At 42.1% G+C, this 22507-nt stretch overlaps 1 protein-coding gene across 6 annotated transcripts; it reads right to left on the reverse strand.

Moving 5' to 3' along the window:
* Positions 1–9579: 9579 nt before the first annotated feature.
* Positions 9580–21940, reverse strand: LOC142938501 (NLR family CARD domain-containing protein 3-like). 6 transcript variants are annotated; one of them, XM_076081716.1, is made up of 10 exons: positions 21852–21940; positions 21016–21165; positions 20617–20733; positions 19672–19766; positions 17350–19150; positions 15642–15818; positions 11651–11824; positions 10996–11034; positions 10750–10796; positions 9580–10615 (listed from the first exon to the last, which is right to left on the reverse strand). In XM_076081716.1, the coding sequence occupies exons 1-9, from the start codon at positions 21923–21925 to the stop codon at positions 10793–10795; spliced, it is 2631 nt and encodes an 876-aa protein (XP_075937831.1). In that variant the 5' UTR covers positions 21926–21940; the 3' UTR covers positions 9580–10615; positions 10750–10792. The 6 variants fall into 6 exon arrangements, 5 of the variants coding, with proteins under 5 accessions (XP_075937831.1, XP_075937832.1, XP_075937834.1 ...); XM_076081719.1 differs by lacking the exons at positions 9580–10615; positions 10750–10796; positions 10996–11034 and adding an exon at positions 13527–13581 and having other exon boundaries at positions 11685–11824; XM_076081718.1 differs by lacking the exons at positions 9580–10615; positions 10750–10796; positions 10996–11034 and adding an exon at positions 12045–12098 and having other exon boundaries at positions 11686–11824.
* Between the last annotated feature and the right edge of the window lie 567 nt (positions 21941–22507).

The raw sequence follows: 22507 nt of genomic DNA on the forward strand, positions 1-22507 counted from the left end.
GTGTCTGCTGTTTCCCAGTGACTCATTTAAAACAAGCATTCGTGTTCTTCATTCGAGGTCAGTGCTGCAGCATTGCTGCTCTGATATAACAATGATGTCATAGAATTATACTTGGATTTTTTAAAAGGCCTAATCGTCATCCATACCATAGATATAGGACAGGCCGTTTTAGACTTCCAATAAGGTGAAAGTTCAGCAGTACCATAAAACAGCTGTGTAGTTATACTTTGACCAGGAGAGACGAAAGTTTCATTATGACCAGCAACTGTTCCATCCTCAGCCATGACCTCTGACCCTGTTTTCAGCTTTTGCAGAGGAACTCTGTAAACCAAGCCACCAGCACAGCTGCTGCCTGTCTGTGGTGGATATCTCTACACAGCTGCTGCTGTTTCTTCTTACACTAACCATTCGATGTGTAGGACCTGGTCTGATATTTGTAAGTAGCTAGATGTCATATTTGATCTTATCTTAGAGAGCAACGGAGAACGACCTGAGATTGTACCCTTTAACCCCTTAGTATAAACATCTATGTAATGGGCTACTTATACTATTACATTACATTACATTACACCAGTGGTGGGTCGTCAGGGCCAGCTAAGCCTTCTCTGCTGGCCTAAACAGAATCACAAAGTTATAGCTATTTTATAATTGAATAATTTTTCACAAATACACTACATGTATTCTAATTATTTTTCCCATTAGCTTGTTTTCTCATTGCACAGCTCCTGTCTTCCTCTGTTGCTCTGCTTCCAGCCTGCAGCGCTGCTTCCAGCACAGCTTGTTTTAAAGAGAGCTTTTAGCCAATCAGATTCAGCCCCTATTTCAATCAGGAGAGACAAGTGGATGATTAGTAGTTACCATTTATTATGACAGATGCTGCGTTAATGAGTTACACAGAAATTATTTGACGTTTGAACTCAACGAGGAGATTTGTGATCGAGTTGTGATTGCCCTGAGCGGCAACAATATAAATCCCCCCGTGGAGTCCAGACACTGGTGGTGGCTGATGAGGTTGATAGGATGATGAGTTGATGAAGCTGATGAATCTGCGAAGATTGGGCGGAGATGGGGAGGTGGAGGGTTGCATAACAGCAGCTTGAACGTACTGAAGGTAGAGACACATTAGGCTCGTTCGAGTTTAACTGCGCCTCGCCTGGAAAGCAGACGAGAGCAGGCGGACGTAGAAAGGGGCGTTGACAAAAAACTGCGTTCAAGTCGGACCGTTTTCAGCCGCCTGCTTCTTCTTCTTCTTCTTTTGCTTTTTTTTGGCGGTTGGCAAACAGCTTTCGGGTGCATTACCGCCTCCCACTAATCTGGAGTGTGGACTAAGGACTCTAATACGACAACCAAACGAAAAGAAATACATATACATATATACACACACATACATATACATATGTGTGTAAATAAATTATATATATATATATATATATATTTATACATATAGAAAAAATGAAATAATAAAATAGAAAAAATAAATAATAATACATTTCTTTCTCAAATTCTATTCATTAGTGTTGTTGACTCTAAATATTCCAGAAAAAGTTTCCAACATTTGTCACTAAAGCTTTCCTCTCCAATCTCTCTTAGACCTTTTTTCAAAACTTCTCTCGCTGACTCGTACCTCTGACAGGACAATAAAACATGGTCCACGGTTTCTTCTTCACAAAATTTACACTTTCCATTATTATGCTTTCAAATAACAGAGGGAACTGTTCAGACCAGTATGGCCATTCCTTAGTCTTGTCATAATCATCTCCTCTTTTCTAGTTCGTCCACTAGATCCTGCCCTCCCAACCAATGGTTTATTTTTAAACAGATATCTTCCTTTACTCCCTTTATTACATTCGTTCTGACATATCTTTTTGATTTGTCCCTTAATCACCACTTTAGCTTCTGACTTACTTATATTTACATTAACATTATTTCTCCCACTCTTCAAAGCCCTTTTTGCTGCTTTATCCACCTTCTCATTGCCATCGACTCCAACATGGACCCACACTAAATGAACCGCTATCCACATTTGATGGATTCTTAAAAATGATTGTAGTATTTCAAACAGTAAATCCTCTCTGCTTCTGGAGTGGCAAAATGTCAAACTCGTTAGCACTGCACATGAGTCTGATGCAATCACCTCTCTCTCTGGCCTGACATCCTCTACCCACTGTAACGCAATAACTCTATGGCCATCATCTCACATGTAAACACAGATAAATCATCACTGAGTCTCTTCCCACACTCCAAATGGAATTCTGGGATTACTGCTGCTGCTGCTGTTCTACCAGTTTTAGGGTCTTTAGATCCATAAATCTGTATTTAATTGTGGTAACTGATGTATGACTTGAAGATCTTACAGTTTCCCCCACGTTCATCTCTCATCAGTTGAAGGAGGCCAAGATCAATTCCAGGCTGTGGCAGTAACCAAAGAGGAATAGCTGGACCACAGCTGGAGAATAACTCCTATAACCTAATTCACTAGCCTTCTTCTGAACAACCCAAACAAAGCTCTTTGTTGGCCTTTTTGTCATGTTCCCAGCATGGCTCAATTGCACTTATTGTTGGATGGTTGTTATGTCCTTGTAAACTGACCCAATATATCATCATGATCTGTATTCTTCTCAATTCCAATGGCATTTCCCCCATTTCTACCTGCAATGCCGGCACAGATGTTGTTTTAAAGACCCCACTACATATTGAAGCGTGCGGTGCCCCCGCACGCTTTCTTAATTTTTAATTTTTAATCAATAAAAAAATATATTTTTATTTTTTATTTTTTTTAATTAAAAATAATTTTTTATTTAATTTATTCAAAATTATCTCTTATCAAAATGTTTTAATTTATCAAGAAACAAAAAGTAATAAATAAATAGGCCTTTTGTTTGAAACGAACAAAAGTTGAACGAGGATCCCTCAGCAGTGTGTGCGCCTACTGAGATGACCTCGCCGGCGACGAGCAGACCCGAGCTGCCCGTCAGGGTGACCACGGATCCACGGGACTCGTGCCCCGAGGTCCGGTCACTCCCTGTGAGCGCCCCTGATACAGCAAGATACTGTGAGAAGGGGGAGAGAGGCGAAGTTCAGTTCTCTCTCTATGTGAATCGCTCACCTGGCCTAATGGGAGAGCGTGGCCGATAGCTCACCCCTCCCTGATTTGCCTCAATGCCTCCGCTTAAGAGAACCTCGGACCGGTATCTGATTTGCCCTAAATGGTAATAAATCGCCAACACGAGTCCAGTATCGATAGCTCGTTTGCTTTCTTTTCCGAATGGCCAAACAGTGATATACTAAACAGTATAATCGGTCGCTCGAATAGCCGTCGGTCTTACAAATTATTTTATTGAATTTATTGATTTTATATCAAATTTTAAATTTATCCGTCCCTGCTCAGAGCTCAACAGATATAAAGCTCCTTCAAAATCAAGCGGGACTTCTCCGGGTCTCTCTTCACTATAGAAAACTGGCGTTAGCCTATGTATATGTGTGTGCGCATGAAGTATGCAATCAGTTGTGTGCCGTGCTGAAATCGCTACAGACTTACCACAGGGGCTGAGTGGTCCCCTAATCGGAGGAGACCTCTCCTCTGCAGGTTCTACTAAACAGATGAAGAAAAAAAAGAGTCGGTTGGAAAAAGCTAAATCGTTACTTATTTATTTTTGTCCAATTGAAAGTATATTCTCTTGGTTCAAATACAGAGAAAAAGGGATTAACAGGAAAATATAAAAATCAACAAAGTATTTTAAAAACCTCTTGTGCCCTCAGCTGAGCAGGCTGTGTTCAATTGTCCGGAGAAATAAGTTTAAAGATGAACCCAGCGCAGGTTCTAACCTGGTGGGCTTCTCCCCCGACTCAACCCTTTTCCTAAATCCAGAGACTTGCAAGGATTTAAAGTTTAACCCCGTGCAGGTAGAGACCTGCACGGGGTTCTCCCCAACTCAGCTTCTCCTGTAACTCCACCCGCAACTCAGCTCCTTACTGCCCAAAATCCAGGCTTTTTATACTGTGCTGCGCCAAGACAAAAAGACAGGCACGTGTTTGAAACACGCGACAACCTCAGACCTTGAGGCACCATACATACCATGACATCATGGCCACCTGCACTAACCCCCCTTACATTTTGTCATGCATGGATGAACCTACTGTTCTTCCAGGGCAACGTGAGGGCATAGACATGATGGCGCCAGGGCTGGAATGCAGATGCAGTCCCATGAGCCTAACTGAAGTTTCAATTAACCCTAAAAGATATATAAGAAACTACCGTAAATGCAGACGTGGTCAAGTGCCAGTGCTTAAGGCAACCGGGAAAGACCATAAGTAATAAATCGTGAGTACAGAGTCTGGATGGCGCCTGGGCCTCGGTTGTTCCAGAACGCCCATATCGTGCGTGCAGCTGTGCCACCATCACATCTCCACCTGTCCCCTGTAGGGGTTTCAGATTAATACCAGGGTTTTCTCATATATGTGCTTGCCCAGCTAAAGGGTCAATGCAGAATGCAAACCTCAGCAGTGCCTTCTGTGTGAACTTGATGTGCAATGGTGGGGAAAAGCCCCCACCATCTCTGCTCCCATGTGTGTGTGTGTGTGTGTGTGCTCCCCTTCCCCGTATGTCCGCACGCAAAGGGTGTGTTTAACAGGTACATTCTTACAAGAAACACAGCTTCCTATGTCTCTCTATTTTATTTTTGTTTTTCTAAATTTGTATCTGTTGTTTTTTAAGGTGTTTGTCAACACCTAATAACCCTGGCCTTCCGTCTAGGAGCATCACAATTTCGCAAAACACTCCACCATGTCCAACAATATTCTTGACACTTGTATTACATCCAGTTTTCCCAACAAGGTTTTAGACGCCGACCTATAAGCCACACAGCCATAGTCTAGAACTGATCTTGGGCGACTGTGGCTAAGTGGAGTGCAGGGTAGAACTGATGTTGCGACTGTGGCTAAGTGGAGTGCAGGGCCGTCCTTCAATCAGAGGAGCGGCGGTTCGATCCCCGGCTCCGCTAGGAGCATGTCGATGTGTCCTTGAGCAAGACACTTAACCGCAAAATTGCTGGTCTTTAAGTTTGGATGTCTTTTTATATATTGAACTATGTTGTTATTATAATTGAGGATATTAGATTGGGCATATTTTAGTTCTTGGATGTCATATTTATTTAAACATTTATATAAATAAATATATGTGAAGATAGTGTCATTTCTAAATCATACAACCGTAAATTTAAGAAATTTAAAAACTGAACCAACTGTCCAAACATCACAGCTACATAAACAGGCTACACATGGAAGAAAAGCAACGCTGCAAGTTTCCATCAGTGACAATTGTGCTTTTCTTTTAATACGTTTTGTGATGCTTCACAATCATTAATCGATGGACACTTTCAGTGCTCTGACTGAAAAAATGTTGACATCAAGTAGGATGTAGGCTTTCTCAATAAATATCTTTATTTACAGATACTAAATAAATAACCTTATATATTATTATTGTTATTGCACAAAATGAGACTAATAGCCAACAATCTAGCGTTAAGTATTACAATTAGACAGAAAATTAGGATTTAAATTTTTTTATACTATATTTATCCTGTTAATTAAGGATAAATTTGTCTCTGCATTTGACCTATCCCTATATATGGGGAGCAGTGGGCTGTCTATGACAGGCGACACATGACTCGTCAAAGGCCAAGGCTTGAACAGCCGACCTTGTGGTTACCGGACAACCCTCTTAATCCAGTGAGCCACGATCGCCCACCTTTTCCACCAAAGAAAATCTAAGAGCCAATCAGCTCTTTGATCCGAAGACAGCAAGAAGTTTCCCATCATGCCCTGGGGTCATGCAGTCGGTGGAGAGCAATTCTGCATCGCCTGGCTCTAAAATCTGCGGCCGCCTCGCTCACGTGAGATCATCGTTACGCACGTTTTCATGACGTCAGAGCAAGTCGGACGCAAATCTACCCAGCATGCATTGTGCGCCGATCGCCGGTGATCGATTCTGCGCACGCCTGGCTTATGTCGAACGAGCCTATTCATATTTAAAGAAAGACAGCAGCCAGATGATAGGCTAACGATGTCCTTGTCTCCTTGTGCTATTGGCTAGAGAGACCAGCTGATCTAGACAGCTGATATGATTGACAGCCCCGAACAATAACAGCCAGGAAATAATGAGTGTGCCTGCATGAGGAGTGATGGCAGATGTATGGTAAACAAGCTATGGGCTTAGGCATGCGAGAGTATAGTCTTCCTGACTGAACTTACGCTAGAGTTTCATTTCTCTGTGTAAGGAGAGAGGCCCGAGGTCCACTAGGTAGACTTTGCAGATTAAAGTAAATGGGGACGATATTGTTAATTGTCATAGTCTTCAACCAATCAGATCTTTAGTTTGACATGTTGGGCGTATTCTTTGACGTGCCAGTGGCACCCAGGTAGCCTGCTAAGTACGTCAGCATTAACGTGCACCGTGGTTGGTCAGTGGGCCAGCGCGTGACTAATGTGAAATTTAAGGACCTGGCATAAATTAGTTGGAGTAGTAAGAGTTCAAATTGAAAGATATGGAAGAAATTATAACATTTTTAGGGTTTTGCTTGGTGTAGTTTATTTATTTGAATGAACGGTGTTCCTGGCTGACAGCGTCGCACATTTTATGGCTGGGAATGTGTTTAATTTTAACTAAGCGTCTTGGTGTTTGGAGCTATGCTACGCTAACCTGAGGACGCCATAGCACGGCAGGACACTACGGTGCTTTTGAAAACTTTTGGAGAAACCCGAGTGGATCTACAGATCAACGAACACGTTCGCAGGGAAACGGAAATCCACAACTGCGGTCCGCCCACGGCCGGTCAGGGGGCCGGACCGGACCTGCGAAATACAACTGGGGAGGCTCAACTGTCACTGGCGTCCATGAATCGAGAAGGACTTCTTACTGGAACTGAAACGATGTACTGGGATTAAGTTCTTTGTCAACAAAGAAAGGAGGATGGACTTTGTCTTTAAGTGAACAGCATTCGGTAAGTGACAAACTGCGTTTGTTTGTTTACATCTGCAGTAACGTTACTACTGTTCATTTGTCTATCATGTTGTTTTTATGAATAATATTTGAATGGCTCGTGCTCTGGCGTGCTCTGGCGGGACTTGAGCAGCGCCCCCATCAGGCCAGGGGTGACGCTGCTACTGATGTCCAGCTTGGCCCTGTGAATCAATGGTTCTCTCAACAACCAGTACAGAGAGTTAGACTGTAGGCACCTTTTATGAGTAAAATGGGCCCAAGACTTAAAAACACCCTGATAAAACGGAGGCAGCCCACTTACCTTTAAAACACTAGAATCAATTAAAAACAGAGCAGTATCCAGCCCCAGGTTATCTGCACGTCTGAGAATGCAGCTGGCCACATCTCTCCACACTAAACCATCCGGACTTATTTTTGCACAAACTGAATTCTAAAAGTGGCCGTCCGGCTGGCCAGGTGGACGAGGCCCTGTCCCCCCTCCTCTCTGGCTAAAAACAGCACCCCTTGTGGCGGTCAGTGCAGACCCTCCCAAAACAAATCCACCATTTTCTTGTATGTGGGCTAGAAAGCCTGAGGGAGGGTCTAAACAGGTTAGACGGTGCCACAGTTGGGATGCTATAAGATTGTTTAAAACCAATACTCTACCTTTAAAAGACATCTGAGGGAGCAGCCACTTCCATTTGGAAAGTTTTCCTTCGATCTTCTCTATGACGCCCTCCCAGTTCTTCTGGACTATGTTTTGTTGTCCAAGATAAATTCCTAGGTACTTGAATCCGTCTCTTTTCCAGACCAGGCTCTGGGGAAGAACTGGGAGACCGTCACACCATTCACCGACAGCGAGGGCTTCACTTTCCTTCCAGTTCACCCTCGCTGCCGATGCTAAAATCTTTCACAATATTGGTTAAAAGGTCTGCATCCCTCTGGTCCTTAATAAAAACAACGATGTCATCTGCATAAGCTGATAAAATCATGTTCCTATTAAAACCAGGTAAAACCAGACCTTGTAGGCGAGAAATTATTCTGATGAGGAGGGGTTCCAGGGAGAGTGCATAGAGCATCCTGGACAGAGCACAACCCTGCCGGACTCCTCTACACACTCTAAAAGGAGCACACAGACTGCCGTTTATCTTCAGCACACTCTCAACCTCACTGTACAGCAGTTTGATCTTAGTTATGAAGCCAGCGCTGAACCCAAACTTCCCCATAACTTTCCAGAGGAAGTTGTGTTCAACGCGGTCAAAAGCCTTTTCCTGATCTAGAGAAATCAGACCAGTAAGAGCTGCAGACCTCCAAAACATCACGAATGAGGTAGACATTGTCTACCATGGACCTGCCGGGCACACAGTAGGTTTGGTCCCGATGGATGACCTGCTCCATAGCTTCCCTCAGCCTGGAGGCAAAGAATTTGGACAGAAGCTTGTAATCCACAAACAGTAGAGACACAGGACGCCAATTGCCGATGTCTTGCAGGTTTCCTTTTTTTTGGCAGCAGCGTTATTACGGCTCTGCGGCAGGACATCGGCATAGAACCAGAGGCCAGACTTTCATTAAAAACGTCTAAAATGTCATTCGCGAATACGTCCCAGAAAGCCTTATAAAACTTCGCATAGAGGCCGTCGATGCCGGGAGCACGCCGTCCCTGCATGCCCTGCAGGGCGGCCTTCAGCTCCTGCACGCTTATGGGCCTGTTTAGCTGTTTGTTGGTCTCCTCAGAGACCTGAGGTAGTTCACCATTGAACCCCTCCGTCAGTGCTTCCTCCTCCCTGTACTCACTGGTATACAGGGAGGAGTAAAAGCTGACAGCTCAATTTCTTATCTGGCTTGGTTCCACAACAGGCTGCCCTGTGTAATCTAAAAGTGAGTGGATTACCCTCCTCTGCCCACTCTTCTTCTCCAGGCCGAAGAAGAAGCTAGAGGGAGTGTCCATCTCTGTGATGGTCTGGAATCGGGACCGGACCAGTGCACCCTGAACTTTAACTTCTAACAGGTCGGCCAAAGCCATTTTTTTTTTTATCTTGAGGACTTCAATATGTCCTCGATCTCCTGTGGACTCGCTTAAACTCTCTAGTTCCACTATATCAGTCTCCAGGTCCTTCATAGATCTGGTGATGTCTCAGGTGACGTTGAGGGTGTGCTGCTGGCAAAGGAGCCTAATCTCAATCTTACCATGGTCCCACCACTGCCTAAGACTGCTAAAATCACACTTCCTCTGCCTGAAAACACCCCAGAAATAAATAAGGACCTCTCTAAACTTCTTATCAAAGGTTAAGACTGAATTAAAATGCCAGTATGGTCTCAATCTCTAGTTTCAAGTCTTCTTCAATACAGCATGATGTTCATTTAGTAAATTATGGTCCATTTTTCCAAAAAAGAGTTACATCTTTACAAAACAAAAATATGCATTAAAGAGCCAACAAGTTATTCTGTACACAGAGTGAATATTGGTGACGGAGATTCAGTTGATGAGCCGCTTCTTTGACTTTACCTGACGGCTGGCTCAGTAACTGTTCTCTGACTTGTGGTGAGACAGGATCTCATTGTTAGGAACTCAGTAACGAACACAGAACACCAGAGAGATTGGATTTTCTTTAGTTCACGCAGATTTATTTGCATCACAAAGTATACAAGTAAACCGAGCTGTCCGGTGTCAACTCCCTTCACAATAGCCCTGTACATTATTTATACCTCCATTCTAAACTAAGTCTTCCCCCCCTTTGGATATGTCCTCCTCCTCCTCCTCCTCTGAACTTTCACCTAAACAAGTTACACTGTGCACCTCAGACAAGTCATAACAGAGGGTTGATGAACCACAGTCTCCTCCCCACTCGTCTTCTTCTGATTTCGCTTCTGGCTGCCCGTCACAGCGACAGACTCTTGTCTTTTCCCTCCATTAGAAATCTTGTCCTACTTGTTTATCTACATCATCCCCCCTCTATCTACCATCTCTCTATCTTCACCCTCTCTCTGAGGCCGCTATACGAGACTCCCTGTCTCAGTGACGTGAATAACATATGACAATGATACCGGCCAATATCACAGTATGAATATGAATATACATGGATACATTTCGAATTATGGATATGATTGATTTTTCGATTGACAATTTAAGCTTCTGCATTTTCCAAATGCACTAGTATTATTCAAACGTATTGTTCGGTTTGTAAGCCTCTTACCGAACGGTTTAATACGAATACGTGTATTGTTAAACTCCTAGAAACAAATAACCGTAGCGCCATCATGAGGTTATTAGGAGGTGTTTCAGCTGCAGGACAGCAGTGAAGGCCCAGGTATAAAATACACGGCCCGCCACTGCGCCACTCATACGAGAAACATGTTGGACCTGAAGACCAGCAGGAGGTTCTATGTACTTTACGCTTTTGTTTCTTCTATGTTTTAATTTTAATTAAAACACTTGGCATGAGATACATGCGATGTGACAAATTAAAGTGGATCTGCTGATGATTGGGGTTTTTGGAGGCATCAGTTCGTCAGGTGTTTGAGGTCTTATTTCTCTCATCTCATTGGACAGTCCTGTACACCAGCTCCGCCTCCTGAACCCTAACAAACACCAGTCCAGTCAAAGCACACTGGAACACACCTGGACCAGGACACCTGAACCTGTAGGACACAGAAGTTCTGGCCTGTTAGTCACATGATCTGAACAAATGTCTCAGAGGTGGATCGTCGCTAAATGTCCAAGTAAAGTCATTCTTGGTTTTTACTGGAAGACTTGATACTGTACAACTTCTCACCTATTTGTCGTCCTCAGGCAGCTTTTCTTGCACATTCAGTTCGTTATCTGATGGAGAGAAGAATTAGAAGGAAGAAAAAAAAATAGAATCCAAAATTCTTAAATATTCTCCAGTCATGATGTTAACAGCTCGAACAAAAATGGAATTGAAAATGTGTTTGTTTCACAATGAGGACATGCTCATTTTAGGATCAGACTTGAATGTACAATAGTTTGATGAATGGGGGACATTGTTTACAACACTCACTTTGTGGGTTTGTCAGCTGTGATCAACTTGTTGTCAATCCTGTAGAGATGAACACAGTGCCAAGAGTGATGGAACAAGTTTAAAATAACTTCAAAATAGCCTAACAAAACCTGATCAAATGCTTTGTATCATGTCCTCTCCGCAAACAACAACTGACTGCAGGTCAGGTTCTGTGTCATTAGTCCAGATCCAAGACGCACGACAAGAAAATGCAACAAACTACCAATTAAACTCTACTGTGAAGTCCAATGTCTGAAAAAAGATTGCAACTGAATGTAAAATGTTTTTATTGTTTATGGGAGAATGAAAGAATGCAGAGAAGAAAACACAGGATGAGAAACTGAACTCAGTGGGTAAATCATTGATTTGTTGTGCTAGGCTAGGCTAACCATGGGTAGTGGTACAGTTCCTGCCCAACACTGCAGAAACCCAGGGCTCGATTACCAGTAGAAACACCTTGAATCACAGTGTAAGTGCCTCTGTTCATTTGGCTGTAAGGGTTCTGATTTATGTTGCTGCACTAGCAACTCGTACTGGTTAGTTAGGGAGTGAAAATGGAAGGTGGAGCTAGAGGGACCCCCCTATGGGAGTAACACATTGTGTTTAGTTAAATACTGCTGAAACCAGCATGGACTGACTTCAACCCTCTACTGACCTCAGAGTCTCCAGTCTACAGTGTGGACTCTCCAGTCCAGCAGACAGCAGCTTCACATCTGACTCCTTCAGCTTGTTGTCTCTCAGATCCAGTTCTCTCAGATGGGAGGGGTTGGACTTCAGAGCTGAGACCAGAGAAGAACAGCTGATCTCTGACAAACTGCAGCCCCTCAACCTGAATAAAGAATAAATGATGAAGATGAGAATCCATTTATAATCCAATCAGATGTGTTCATGTTTTAAATGTGTAGCTCAACATGACTATGTCCTAATCAATGAGCTTTTCTCTTTGTCATTGTGTTATTGTGGATCATCATCATGTCAGCCTTCTACAGACATCATCCAAATGTCACCACAACATCCATACACCTATTGATGTCAACACAGATTAATACCATGCTGCTGGTCTCAGTCAGGTCTGGAACTAGAGGATCAAGATCAGATCAGACCTGTTGGACTCAAAGACGGTTCATGACTTCATTGATTACATGAGCTTCTTCTTTGTGTATCTGGTAGCTTAGTAGCTTCATGTCTTTAACAGGAGAGGTCCACATGTGTTCAGGTGTGTCTTCAAACAACAGACACATGTCATCTGTCCATCACCAGAGTTCTTGGTGGCAGTAATCATTCCTCCTGTCATACCGAGTGTGAAGTGGTCCCTTCATAAAACAACTACACTGAAGAAATCACTTCACAAGTTCAGCTGAAACTAATATGAAGCTTCAGCAGTCTGAGTCAGACAAACCAAAGTTACAGACTATTGAGGAGCAGATTCCCTCTTTGAGTTCCTCTTCCTCCACTGAGCTCAACAAGGAAACACTGTGTTCAGCCCGCCTGCTAGGTTCTGCTGAGGAAGGTAGTACACAGTACACAATACATACTGTAGTATGAAGCTGTTGAACGGATTGATTTTGCAGTATGCTACACCAGACTTTAGCCTTAAAAGCAGCTCTTAAAGCACTGGACAAAAACAAACTCATACCTCTATTGGAATATTATATTATAATAAATATTATTGTGTTTATGACCAGTGTCTGTTTACTTTATTAGATACTTCATGGTTTAGCTACCCACCCCTTAAAACCTTCTTGACCTGAGAGCCCCCCTTGAGTTTAGCGTACAGCGTGTCGTACAATGCACTTTTCAGAAACTAATATAATGAATGCTACACACATGTTATATACCGATTTAACGAAGAGATTCTAGGCAACATAAACCATTTCACACACTGCAAACACAATTATACACAAACTAATATAATCAACAAGAAGTTTTACCACAATATCACGTATTTTTCGCCTTGACTCAGTGAGCTACGCACTCCGGAGAGCTCTACTAACAAAAGGCTAACGGCTAACACGGCCGACCATTACAATTCAGAGCACGAGCATTCGACACAGAATCCAGAGATATCTTCAGAATTTCTCTCCGTGAAACCATTAGCAGATACCAGATTACCAGATTACCAGAGCTGTGAGCAAACAAACGGCAGAACAACAAACCGCTTCACCGAAAATAAATCGTAACAGCACCTCACCTTTACGCTGAATCATGAAAAGAACGGCATAATTCCTCGTTTGCCAGCTAAACACTGTTGCTACTATATCCTGTGTGTTTCTCATCTGTTTCCGGAAGAAAAAGGGGGGGGGGGGGGGGGTCAACCAATCTTAGGGGACCCAGGGGAAAGGGGTTTGACTTTTGGCGATTGGAATTTTAAGCTCGGAGAGGAGCGGCACATTTTTGAATTTTACTGGCTAACGATTCTGTCAATCAACACCATCTTACGCCCAGCGTTTTCTTGAGACTCTTCTGCATCTAACAAGGTGTCATACTCTGAAATTAACTAATCAGAGGCTGAGATAGAGTTACATACGCACATGAAGACTGCAGTCAGACGAGGATGGAGCCATGATTTACAGTCTCTGAGAGCATCTGAAAGTTCAAAATGATGCCAAACTGCTGTATTTGGATAGATTGAACACTATTAGTGATAAAACAAGTGAAATATATAGTTATATAGTATATAAAAGTACAACAGCTGGTTCCAAAATGACAATGTTGTTTGACCTCGCGTGACCTCTCTGTACTAAAACCTCCCCAACTTTTTTTTATTCTTCGCTATCAATGTACAATTTTGCATAGAGACTGCTGACATGTTGTGCTATTTTAGGCTTTCAGCTGCATTATTTCAAAGAAATAATATCAATAAAAGTGCTTCTTTTTCAGGCGAACCTGAAAATTTTCAATTTGAGCTGTGTGCCATCTTCATTTACCGTATTTTCCGCACTATAAAGCGCACCGGATTATAAGGCGCACCTTCAATGAATGGCCTATTTTAGAACTGTTTTTATATATAGGGCGCACCGGATTATAAGGCGCATAGAATATAACTGTTCGAGTTTGTCCTCTAACTGTGGCCATCTCGCTTTGTTCCCTCGGAAACTCTTTTTAGTCTTCTTTACTTGGCACAGGTCATCTTCTTGCTTCCTCCACTTCCGTACCATTGATTCATTAATGTTGAATTCTCTCGCTGCTGCTCTATTCCCATGTTCGGCTGCGTAGCTGACAGCCTTGAGTTTGAACTCAGCGTCGTAAGCGTGTCTCTTGAAAGGTGCCATTTTGGGGTCTTTATACACACAAGTGGTGTTGGACTAGGAGTAAGCACAGTACCGGTGTTTACCGCGGTGCGGCTTTGTAGTTTACCAGTCGTACTGAAACATTTTGACAGAGCGCCGTGTACAACCAGTATGGATCAACCAATTAACCAATTGATCCATATATAAGGCGCTCCGGATTACAAGGCACACTGTCGTTTTTTGAGAAAATTAAAGGCTTTTAAGTGCGCCTTATAGTGCGGAAAATACGGTACTATTAACCAGTAACATATACACTGATATTTATGCATCTGAACAAATCTCACAAGTTTTCCCTTTATTATAACGTCAACATTATTAAAATAGACCTTGTAGTTACATAATTAAAGTCTTTTTAGTATGGGTATGCAATTTTTGAGCAGAGGCCTAAAAATAGGACTAGGGCCGTACTAGATCTAACAGCTCATGTTGAAATTAAACATTAACGAGTGGAGACTGTAAATATAAAACATCACTCACAAAATGTTTTCCCGAGTTATTTTTCATCTACAGCAAGACAACACACTGACTTGATACACGTGAAGCATCAGATTAGTTCAGATCAACTTTACAAGTCATTTCTACACAGAACTAGACTGGATTTAGTCCTGAACATCACAGACAGTATGGACAGATTACAATAACTCTTGAATGGACATTTGGACACGTGTGTATTGTGTTGAGAAAGACTTGAACGAATATGAACCGGTCTTTTAAGAACATGTGTTTTTTGTTGCAACCCAACGGTCTGTGTCTTCAGATAATGAGACAAAACATGAAAACAGAACCACAGTTAGACCTGCTGTCAACAAGAACCTTAAACATCTATAGTTTGATGATGTCATTCATAATCATCACTTATTGAAGAGCCACTTCCACTATGACTGGTCTCAGCTGACATCTTTTTCCAGTAATTACAACAGACTTATGTTCTAAAAGCCTGCTCTGTGGAGACGTTTGGGCCTGTGATAGGCTGCTGCTTATTACTCTGAGCTCTGCTTTAATCTCACCACAGTAGCTGTGTGGTTGTCTCTGTAACAGCCTCATCAGCTTCTGATATCATGAAGATCACCACAGTTCACAACTTCACCTTTATTGAGCTTTGCATTCAAGTCTCTCTGTTTACACAGAATTTGTATCTGCTGTCATCAGATTTCATCCTCCTCCTTCATCTCCCTCACACACTCTACAGCCTCATCAGGACTGACATCACCTTCACTGACTGATGGACCACAATGAGAGTCTGTGGAAGCTAAAAACTCTCCTGTCAATCACTTAATTTCTCTACTTTCTGTTACTCTAACAAATATTCAGCTTTTGTTTTCAGGCAAATCCTGAAACCTTAGTCAGTGAACTGACCTCAGAGTCTCCAGTCGACAGTGTGGACTCTCCAGTCCAGCAGACAGCAGCTTCACTCCTGAATCCTTCAGGTTCATGTTGTAACTCAGGTCCAGTTCTCTCAGATGGGAGGGGTTGGACTTCAGAGCTGAGGCCACAACTTCACAGTGAGCCTCTGAGAGTCCACAGTAAAAAAGTCTGGAATGACACAAATATTACAAAATATTATTATGAACACTTAATATTTACTTCCTGTTTTTCTGGGTAGATTTAGTGATTTGAGGCCTTCAGGAAAATGCTGTGTTGATTTACTTTTCAGCCTTTCTCCAACTGGGAATGTTGGTTTTGGGAGTAGAAGAAGTACTCAAACATGTTTATTATGTAGAAGTGTTAACTATTATTCGTAGAACTATTAATACTGCTCAGTAAAAGTCTTGCATTCAAATGTTTACATCAACTAAAGATCGTTGCCAAAGCATCAAAATACAGAATAATATAAATATGATTATTATTATTTTTAACGTCTGTTAAAGGTGGAGTTTTCAATTCCAACATGATGCTGGATAGTAAATAAATAATAATGCTTCATATTTTAATTCTAATATATTTTGTGAGTCAAATGTGAATCTTCAACGTAACCAGTAACATTTCTCTGTCAGGTAAATGTAATACTACAATGTTGTCCTCTGAAGTAGAAGTACATTACATTCCATCTGACCCTACAGGGTCTGGATCTTAGGAGACATACAAGGACTTCATGTGAACCATAATAAAAATACTTCATATTACTCAACTGGTTAAAGGTGAATTTTACTAAAGAGGAAATCTGAACTCCTTCATGGAGGCAACGGTTAAAAGAAACAACATCCTGCAGTTGACCTGAAAAGATGTTGAATAGTTTGAGGAGGAAACCAGCAACGTATGAAAACATGGACTCTTTTCTGGCCTCACTACTACTATCATTACAGCCCACTGGCTGTGAAGTAGTCTGAACATGTGTCCTCCTGTGCTCTCATTGGCTACTTAATGCTGTCATAGAAACTTTATTCACATACTTTAGGACCTCATATCTTACTTCACTGAAGTGTCTTTATTAATACAAATTAAAAGACAATTCATGTAAATGTATGTAAACAATCTAAAGTAGAACCCTGAATTCAAGTTGGTTTGTTTTTGTTATCTGGTCCTATTTTTAAGAAAGGGGTGTGGTATGATACAGATGTTATTTAAACTCTTCAGCATAGTGTTCAAATAATCAGGTGTTACCTGTAAGTGTGATGATGTCAGACATCTTGTAGAACCTCCTGATGTATTAATAACTAAAGTAGATGAAGTGATGACTGTAAAATACTGCTACATGTGATAAAAGCTCAAACACGTCTAAAGTCCTTCATTTGTTTCACCAGGTTTGCACGTCGCCTCCATCACCCAAAGGAAGATAAATAGAGGAAGAATTATATCAATATAAAATACAACAAACATTAGAAATAAATAGAATAACTGTGTTCATTAACTTCACAGTGAAAACTAAACCAACTGAAACTGAAACATGTTTTCACTCGCAGCATTTGAAACATCAAGAACATCTGTGATGAAATATAACTGAATTATAATTTTGTATTAAACAACTGGAACACTATTTTAAGAATATGAATTTCATAGTGTCTATATTAGAAGAACTAAACTACTGATCTCACTGATTCATAAAGTTAATCATATCTGGACTTACCGAGCCTTTCTGCAGTTCCTCACAGCTGGAATCAGTCTCCATCGTCCCTCATCTGATGTCTTGTAGTTCTTCAGGTCGAACTCATCCAGAACCTCCTCTGACATCTGCAGCATGTAGGCCAGAGCTGAGCAGTGGATCTCTGAGAGTTTCTTCACTGATCTGTTCTCTGACTTCAGGAACTCTTGGATCTCCTGATGTACTGAGAGGTCGTTCATCTCCATCAGACAGTGGAAGATGTTGATGCTTCTGTCAGGAGACATTTCATTACTGTTCATTTCCTTCAGGTTATTGATGGCTCTCTGGATGGTTTCTGGACTATTGTCTGTCTGACCCAGCAGGCCTCTTAAGAGTCTCTGGTTGGACTCCAGAGAGAGGCCATGAAGGAAGCGGACAAACAGGTCCAGGTGGCCATTTTTACTTTCAAGGGATTTCTCCATGGCTCTCGTCAGGAAATTCTCCAGGGATGAATACTTGTAGTCTTCTCCCATGAAGTCCTTCAGTACCTCTGTCTTCCTGTTTGTGAAACAGTGGAACATGTAGACTGCAGCTAGAAACTCTTGAACACTCAGATGAACAAAGCAGTAGACTGTTTTCTGGAAGATCACACTCTCTCTTTTGAAGATCTCTGTACAAACCCCTGAGAACACTGAGGCCTCCGTGACATCAAGACCACACTGCTCCAGGTCTTCTTGGTAGAACATGATGTTTCCTTTCTCCAGATGTTCAAACGCCAGCCTCCCCAGCTTCAGAAGAAGTTCGCTGTCAGCCTCCGTCAGCTCCTGAGGACTCGTCTCATGTCCCTCATGGTACTTCTGCTTCTTCCTCTTTGTCTGGACCAGCAGGAAGTGTGAGTACATGTCAGTCAGGGTCTTGGGCAGCTCTCCTCTCTGGTCTGTAGTCCACATGTGGTCCAGAACTGTAGCAGTGATCCAGCAGAAGACTGGGATTAGACACATGATGTGGAGGCTCCTGGATGTCTTGATGTGTGAGATGATTCTGCTGGACAGCTCTTCATCACTGAACCTCCTCCTGAAGTACTCGTCCTTCTGGGGGTCGGTGAAGCCTTGTACTTCTGTTACCCTGTCAACACGTGTAGGAGGGATCTGATTGGCTGCTGCAGGTCTGGAAGTTATCCAGACGAGAGCCGAGGGCAGCAGATTCCCCTCGATGAGGTTCGTCAGCAGCACGTTGACCGATGCCTTCTGTGTGACATCAGACACAACCTTCTTCATCTTCTTCTTCTTAAAATCCAGTGAAAGTCTGGTTTCATCCAGACCATCAAAGATGAACAGAACTTTACAGACAGAGAGCTCCTCTGCTGTGATCTTCTGTAATGTTGGATGGAAAACATGGATCAGCTTGAGAAGACTGTACTGCTCATCTTTGATCAAGTTCAGCTCCCTGAACGAAAGCAGAACCACCAGACTGACATCTTGGTTCTCCAAACCCTCGGCCCAGTCCAGAGTGAACTTCTGCACTGAGAAGGTTTTTCCAACGCCAGCGACGCCGTTCGTCAGAACGACTCTGATGCGTCTCTGTTGGTCAGCTGAGGCTTTAAAGATGTCGTGGCACCTGATCGGAGTGTCATGGAGGGTCTTCTTCTTGGAAGCTGACTCAAGCTGCCTCACCTCATGTTGGGTATTAACCTCTTCACTGTGTCCCTCTGTGATGTAGAGCTCAGCGTAGATCCTGTTGAGGAGGGTTCCACTTCCTGTTTCATCACTTCCTTCAGTCACACATTCACATCTCTTCTTCAGACTGATCTTATGTTCCTCTAAAACCTCCTGCACACCACTATCTCCTGAAAGAGAGAAACAAGAAAGAACATTTAAAGAAGATATGATATTGATTTGACTAAAACAATCAGTAAACAATAACATCAGGCTGATATCTGAACCTACAAACGGGGACACATGAGTGAAAGTAACTTTCAGTTAGAAGCTACTAAAGTAGTGAGATGTGAACCCAGAAAGCTTTCTCTCTGGTCACCAGCACAGACAGTGTTGATCCAGACATTCATGTCCTTGTGTAAGTTCTGATATTGTTCATGTTCAGGAGCAGATGTGCAGAGAGAGAGAGAGAGACCAGAAGGACATGGGTTCTATATTGTCTTCTGAAGGAGCAAATAAATGCTGGAAAACTATCTTTTGAGTGGTATCCTTCCATGCCCTATCCACAACTGTTACACAAGTTTATCATGAATCAATGAGACCTTCTTCCTTTGTGTGTTTACATCGTTCAATCCAACAAGTGTCTCTGTATTAAAACAACACGTCCTGTTTCCAGACATGAAGACATCAGCAGAGAAATGGACAGTCTTACTTTGTACACTTCTGGTATCACTGGCTGTCTGCAGTCCAGCTCTGGTTCTGGTTCTGGACATCAGCTCCTCCTCAGAATCATGACTCATCTTCTTCCTGTAAAGACATTTATTTAGAACTAAAATGATTTGTTGGTTGTTAAAATATCCAGATGTGGACTAAAGTGTGTAGAAGCTCAGATGTTCACAGAGAACAGTTAAAGTGTTACTCTTTGAATTCAGCATTCAGTCTGTAATGAAAATGTTATTTTATTTCACCTCTCCTGCTTTCATGAACTCTAATCAGCTGCTTTTCTTCTCAGGCTGTCTGATGAAACATTTAGTGATCCGTCTGTAGTTTGTTTATAACTAACTCAACATTTCCTGCAGCTCCTTCACAGTAAAAGTCCTCCATTAGAGAGAGCTGATCATGTCCTTTACTGTGTCACAGTGTCTTTGATCAGCTCAGCTTGAGTTAGTTGTGTTTGAACTGAGGTTAGAAGAGGTCTACATGTTGTGGTGGACCAACAGTCTAACACACAGCATGTAACAGTGGAGTCTCAGGTTCAAGTCCACACACTTTCCTTCTTCATGTCTGTTTTCTGTCACTTTCTACTGTCAACTATCAAATGAAGGATCAATTCAAACATAATGAAAACAGAAGAGGTCCAAATGTACAGTTGACCATTTCCTGTCTTGTTTTTGTCAGCAGAGAACTTTTACATCAGTACTGCTCATGATGTTTGTTCTAGACCTTCAGGATCAATATATGGAGGAGAGAGTCTGAACTCAAAGGTCCACTTACTCAAGATTTAAAGCTTCACACTGAAAGCTCTGAATCTGTAGGAAGTGAACCTTTCAGCTTCATTTCATGAAAATATAATATAAATCTTTGAGCAGAACATTTAGTCTTCATCCTCAATGCATCATCTTCATCAGGTCAGCTCACAGTAACAACAGTCTCTTACTGTGTGTCTGAGGGTCCAGGTTCATTACTGAAGTATAGAGGTTCTTCTTTGGACCGATCACTCTTCATAGACAGACAGATGGATCCTGGAGACTCTGCTCTCTGTCTGGACTGAATTCTGCAAACATCAAGATGATTTTATTCAGATTTTATTCAGAAAGACATTAAAGTAGATCTGAATACACAAACTACTGTTACTGCAGATATTTAGAAGCTTTTAAAGTTTGTATTAGTCCTCTTAGATTACATCACAGCTTTTCTAAGTGACTGACAGCCGTCACTGATACTAAGAGGAAGAACCTCAAACTCAACTCAAAACCTCTAAATCTACAGAACACATTGTCAGAGGTACAGGAACTGAAAATGACTCCTATGAATGAGTTAGTAGAAGTTCTCTTACTGTGTGTCTGAGGGTCCAGGTTCTTTACTGAAGTATAGAGGTTCTTCTTTGGACCGATCACTCTTCATAGACAGACAGCCGGAGACTAGAGACTCTGCTTTGTCCTCCTCTTCCTCCTCACAACCACTCATCTTCTGATCTGACATCAGTCTGAGAGTAAAACAGTAACGTTAGGTTCGCTCGAGATGAGTCAGTCCTGATCAGAATCGATCACAATGCATGCTGGGTAACCTCACGAGGTCGAGGCGCCGTAGTTGCTTTTAACCGACTGCATGACCCAGGGCATGATGGGAGGCACCTGGCTGTGGTAAGATCAAAGAGCTGATTGGCTCTTAGATTTGACAACGAACACCACTTTTAGTAGAAAATTCAATTTTTCTGTGTAATTGTAATATTTAATCGAATGTTGGCTTTTAGTCTCATGTTGTGCAATGAAGGTTTAATCTAAAAACAGGACAGGATACAATGCAGATACACGCACATTTAAATAAATCCGAACGAGGTCTGCAAACTACAAGTAGCCTACAGATCTAACAGGAAGTAACTGTTTCTTTGACTTCCTGTTTGGTCTTTGAAGGCGAATGAAAACAGTCCGACTTCACCGCAGTGTTTGTTCAACGTCCCCTGCTGCTGCTGCTCTCGTCTACTTTACAGGAGAGAAGAAGCTCATCTAGAACGAGCTACTGACTGTGGGCTCAGAACAGGAAGTAACACACACACACAGTATAATAAAAGCAGACGTTCATTCTAACATGTGTGTCCTCTACAGTCCACAGGGAGAAAAGTGACTCACACACTGTGACAGTAAAACAATCAAATGTTGGATTAACACTCACCCTGCCTCAGCCTTCAGCTTCTCTCCTTCTGCTCTGTGACTCAAAATGGAGTCTGAACTTTCTGATAAACACATCAGGGTTCCCTCCCTGTTCTCATGTATCTGGATCACATGATCACTGTAGCTCCGCCCCTCTTCATTTACAGGAAATCAGCTGAGTTCATGTAGAAGTGTGTGGGTGTTTGTGAGCTCACACAGATCCTCTTTTTATTATGATGTGTTTATGAGCGTCTCTCTCGGCTTGAACAGGTTGAATTAAAAGTTAAAAAAAAAAGAGTTTTGGTCAAAATGTTGCTGCATTATCTTTATGTTTAAATCATGAACGTAAATCTATAAAAGCTTTCTGTGTAAAGGTTTCTGTTCCAGACTGTGAGGAACAACAACATAGTTGAACATCAGCTGCTTAGAGGTAACGTAAACAGCTCATAATTAGGGCCCGAGCACCGACGTAGTCGGAGCGGAGGACCTATTGTTCTTCTAATGTTTATTATTATTTGTTCTTCTCATGTTTATTATTATTATTATCGTACGTGTTTCATCGCAAAAAAAGAGGTGCTTGGGATACTGGTAAGATTTTGAAATTTGGCACGCAAGGTAGTCATGGCGAAAATTGCAGTTTGATTGGGGTGTTCAGTTGCGTGATGAAAAATTGGCTCG

Source organism: Anarhichas minor, unplaced genomic scaffold (assembly GCF_050575085.1).
Source record: "Anarhichas minor isolate MPS153535 unplaced genomic scaffold, ASM5057508v1 ptg000086l, whole genome shotgun sequence".
In the NCBI taxonomy this organism is placed as follows: Eukaryota; Metazoa; Chordata; class Actinopteri; order Perciformes; family Anarhichadidae; genus Anarhichas; species Anarhichas minor.

What these genes read in the sequence shown, in the direction of transcription:
- LOC142938501 (XM_076081716.1), bottom strand. Translation starts at nt 21,925, where the DNA reads ATGTGTTTATCAGAAAGTTCAGACTCCATTTTGAGTCACAGAGCAGAA. An exon ending in CCTGGACCCTCAGACACACA is followed by an intron (nt 19,767 to 20,616) that starts GTAAGAGACTGT and finishes ATGTCTTTACAG; the next exon opens with GAAGAAGATGAGTCATGATT. An exon ending in AGGAACTGCAGAAAGGCTCG is followed by an intron (nt 15,819 to 17,349) that starts GTAAGTCCAGAT and finishes GTGTCATTCCAG; the next exon opens with ACTTTTTTACTGTGGACTCT.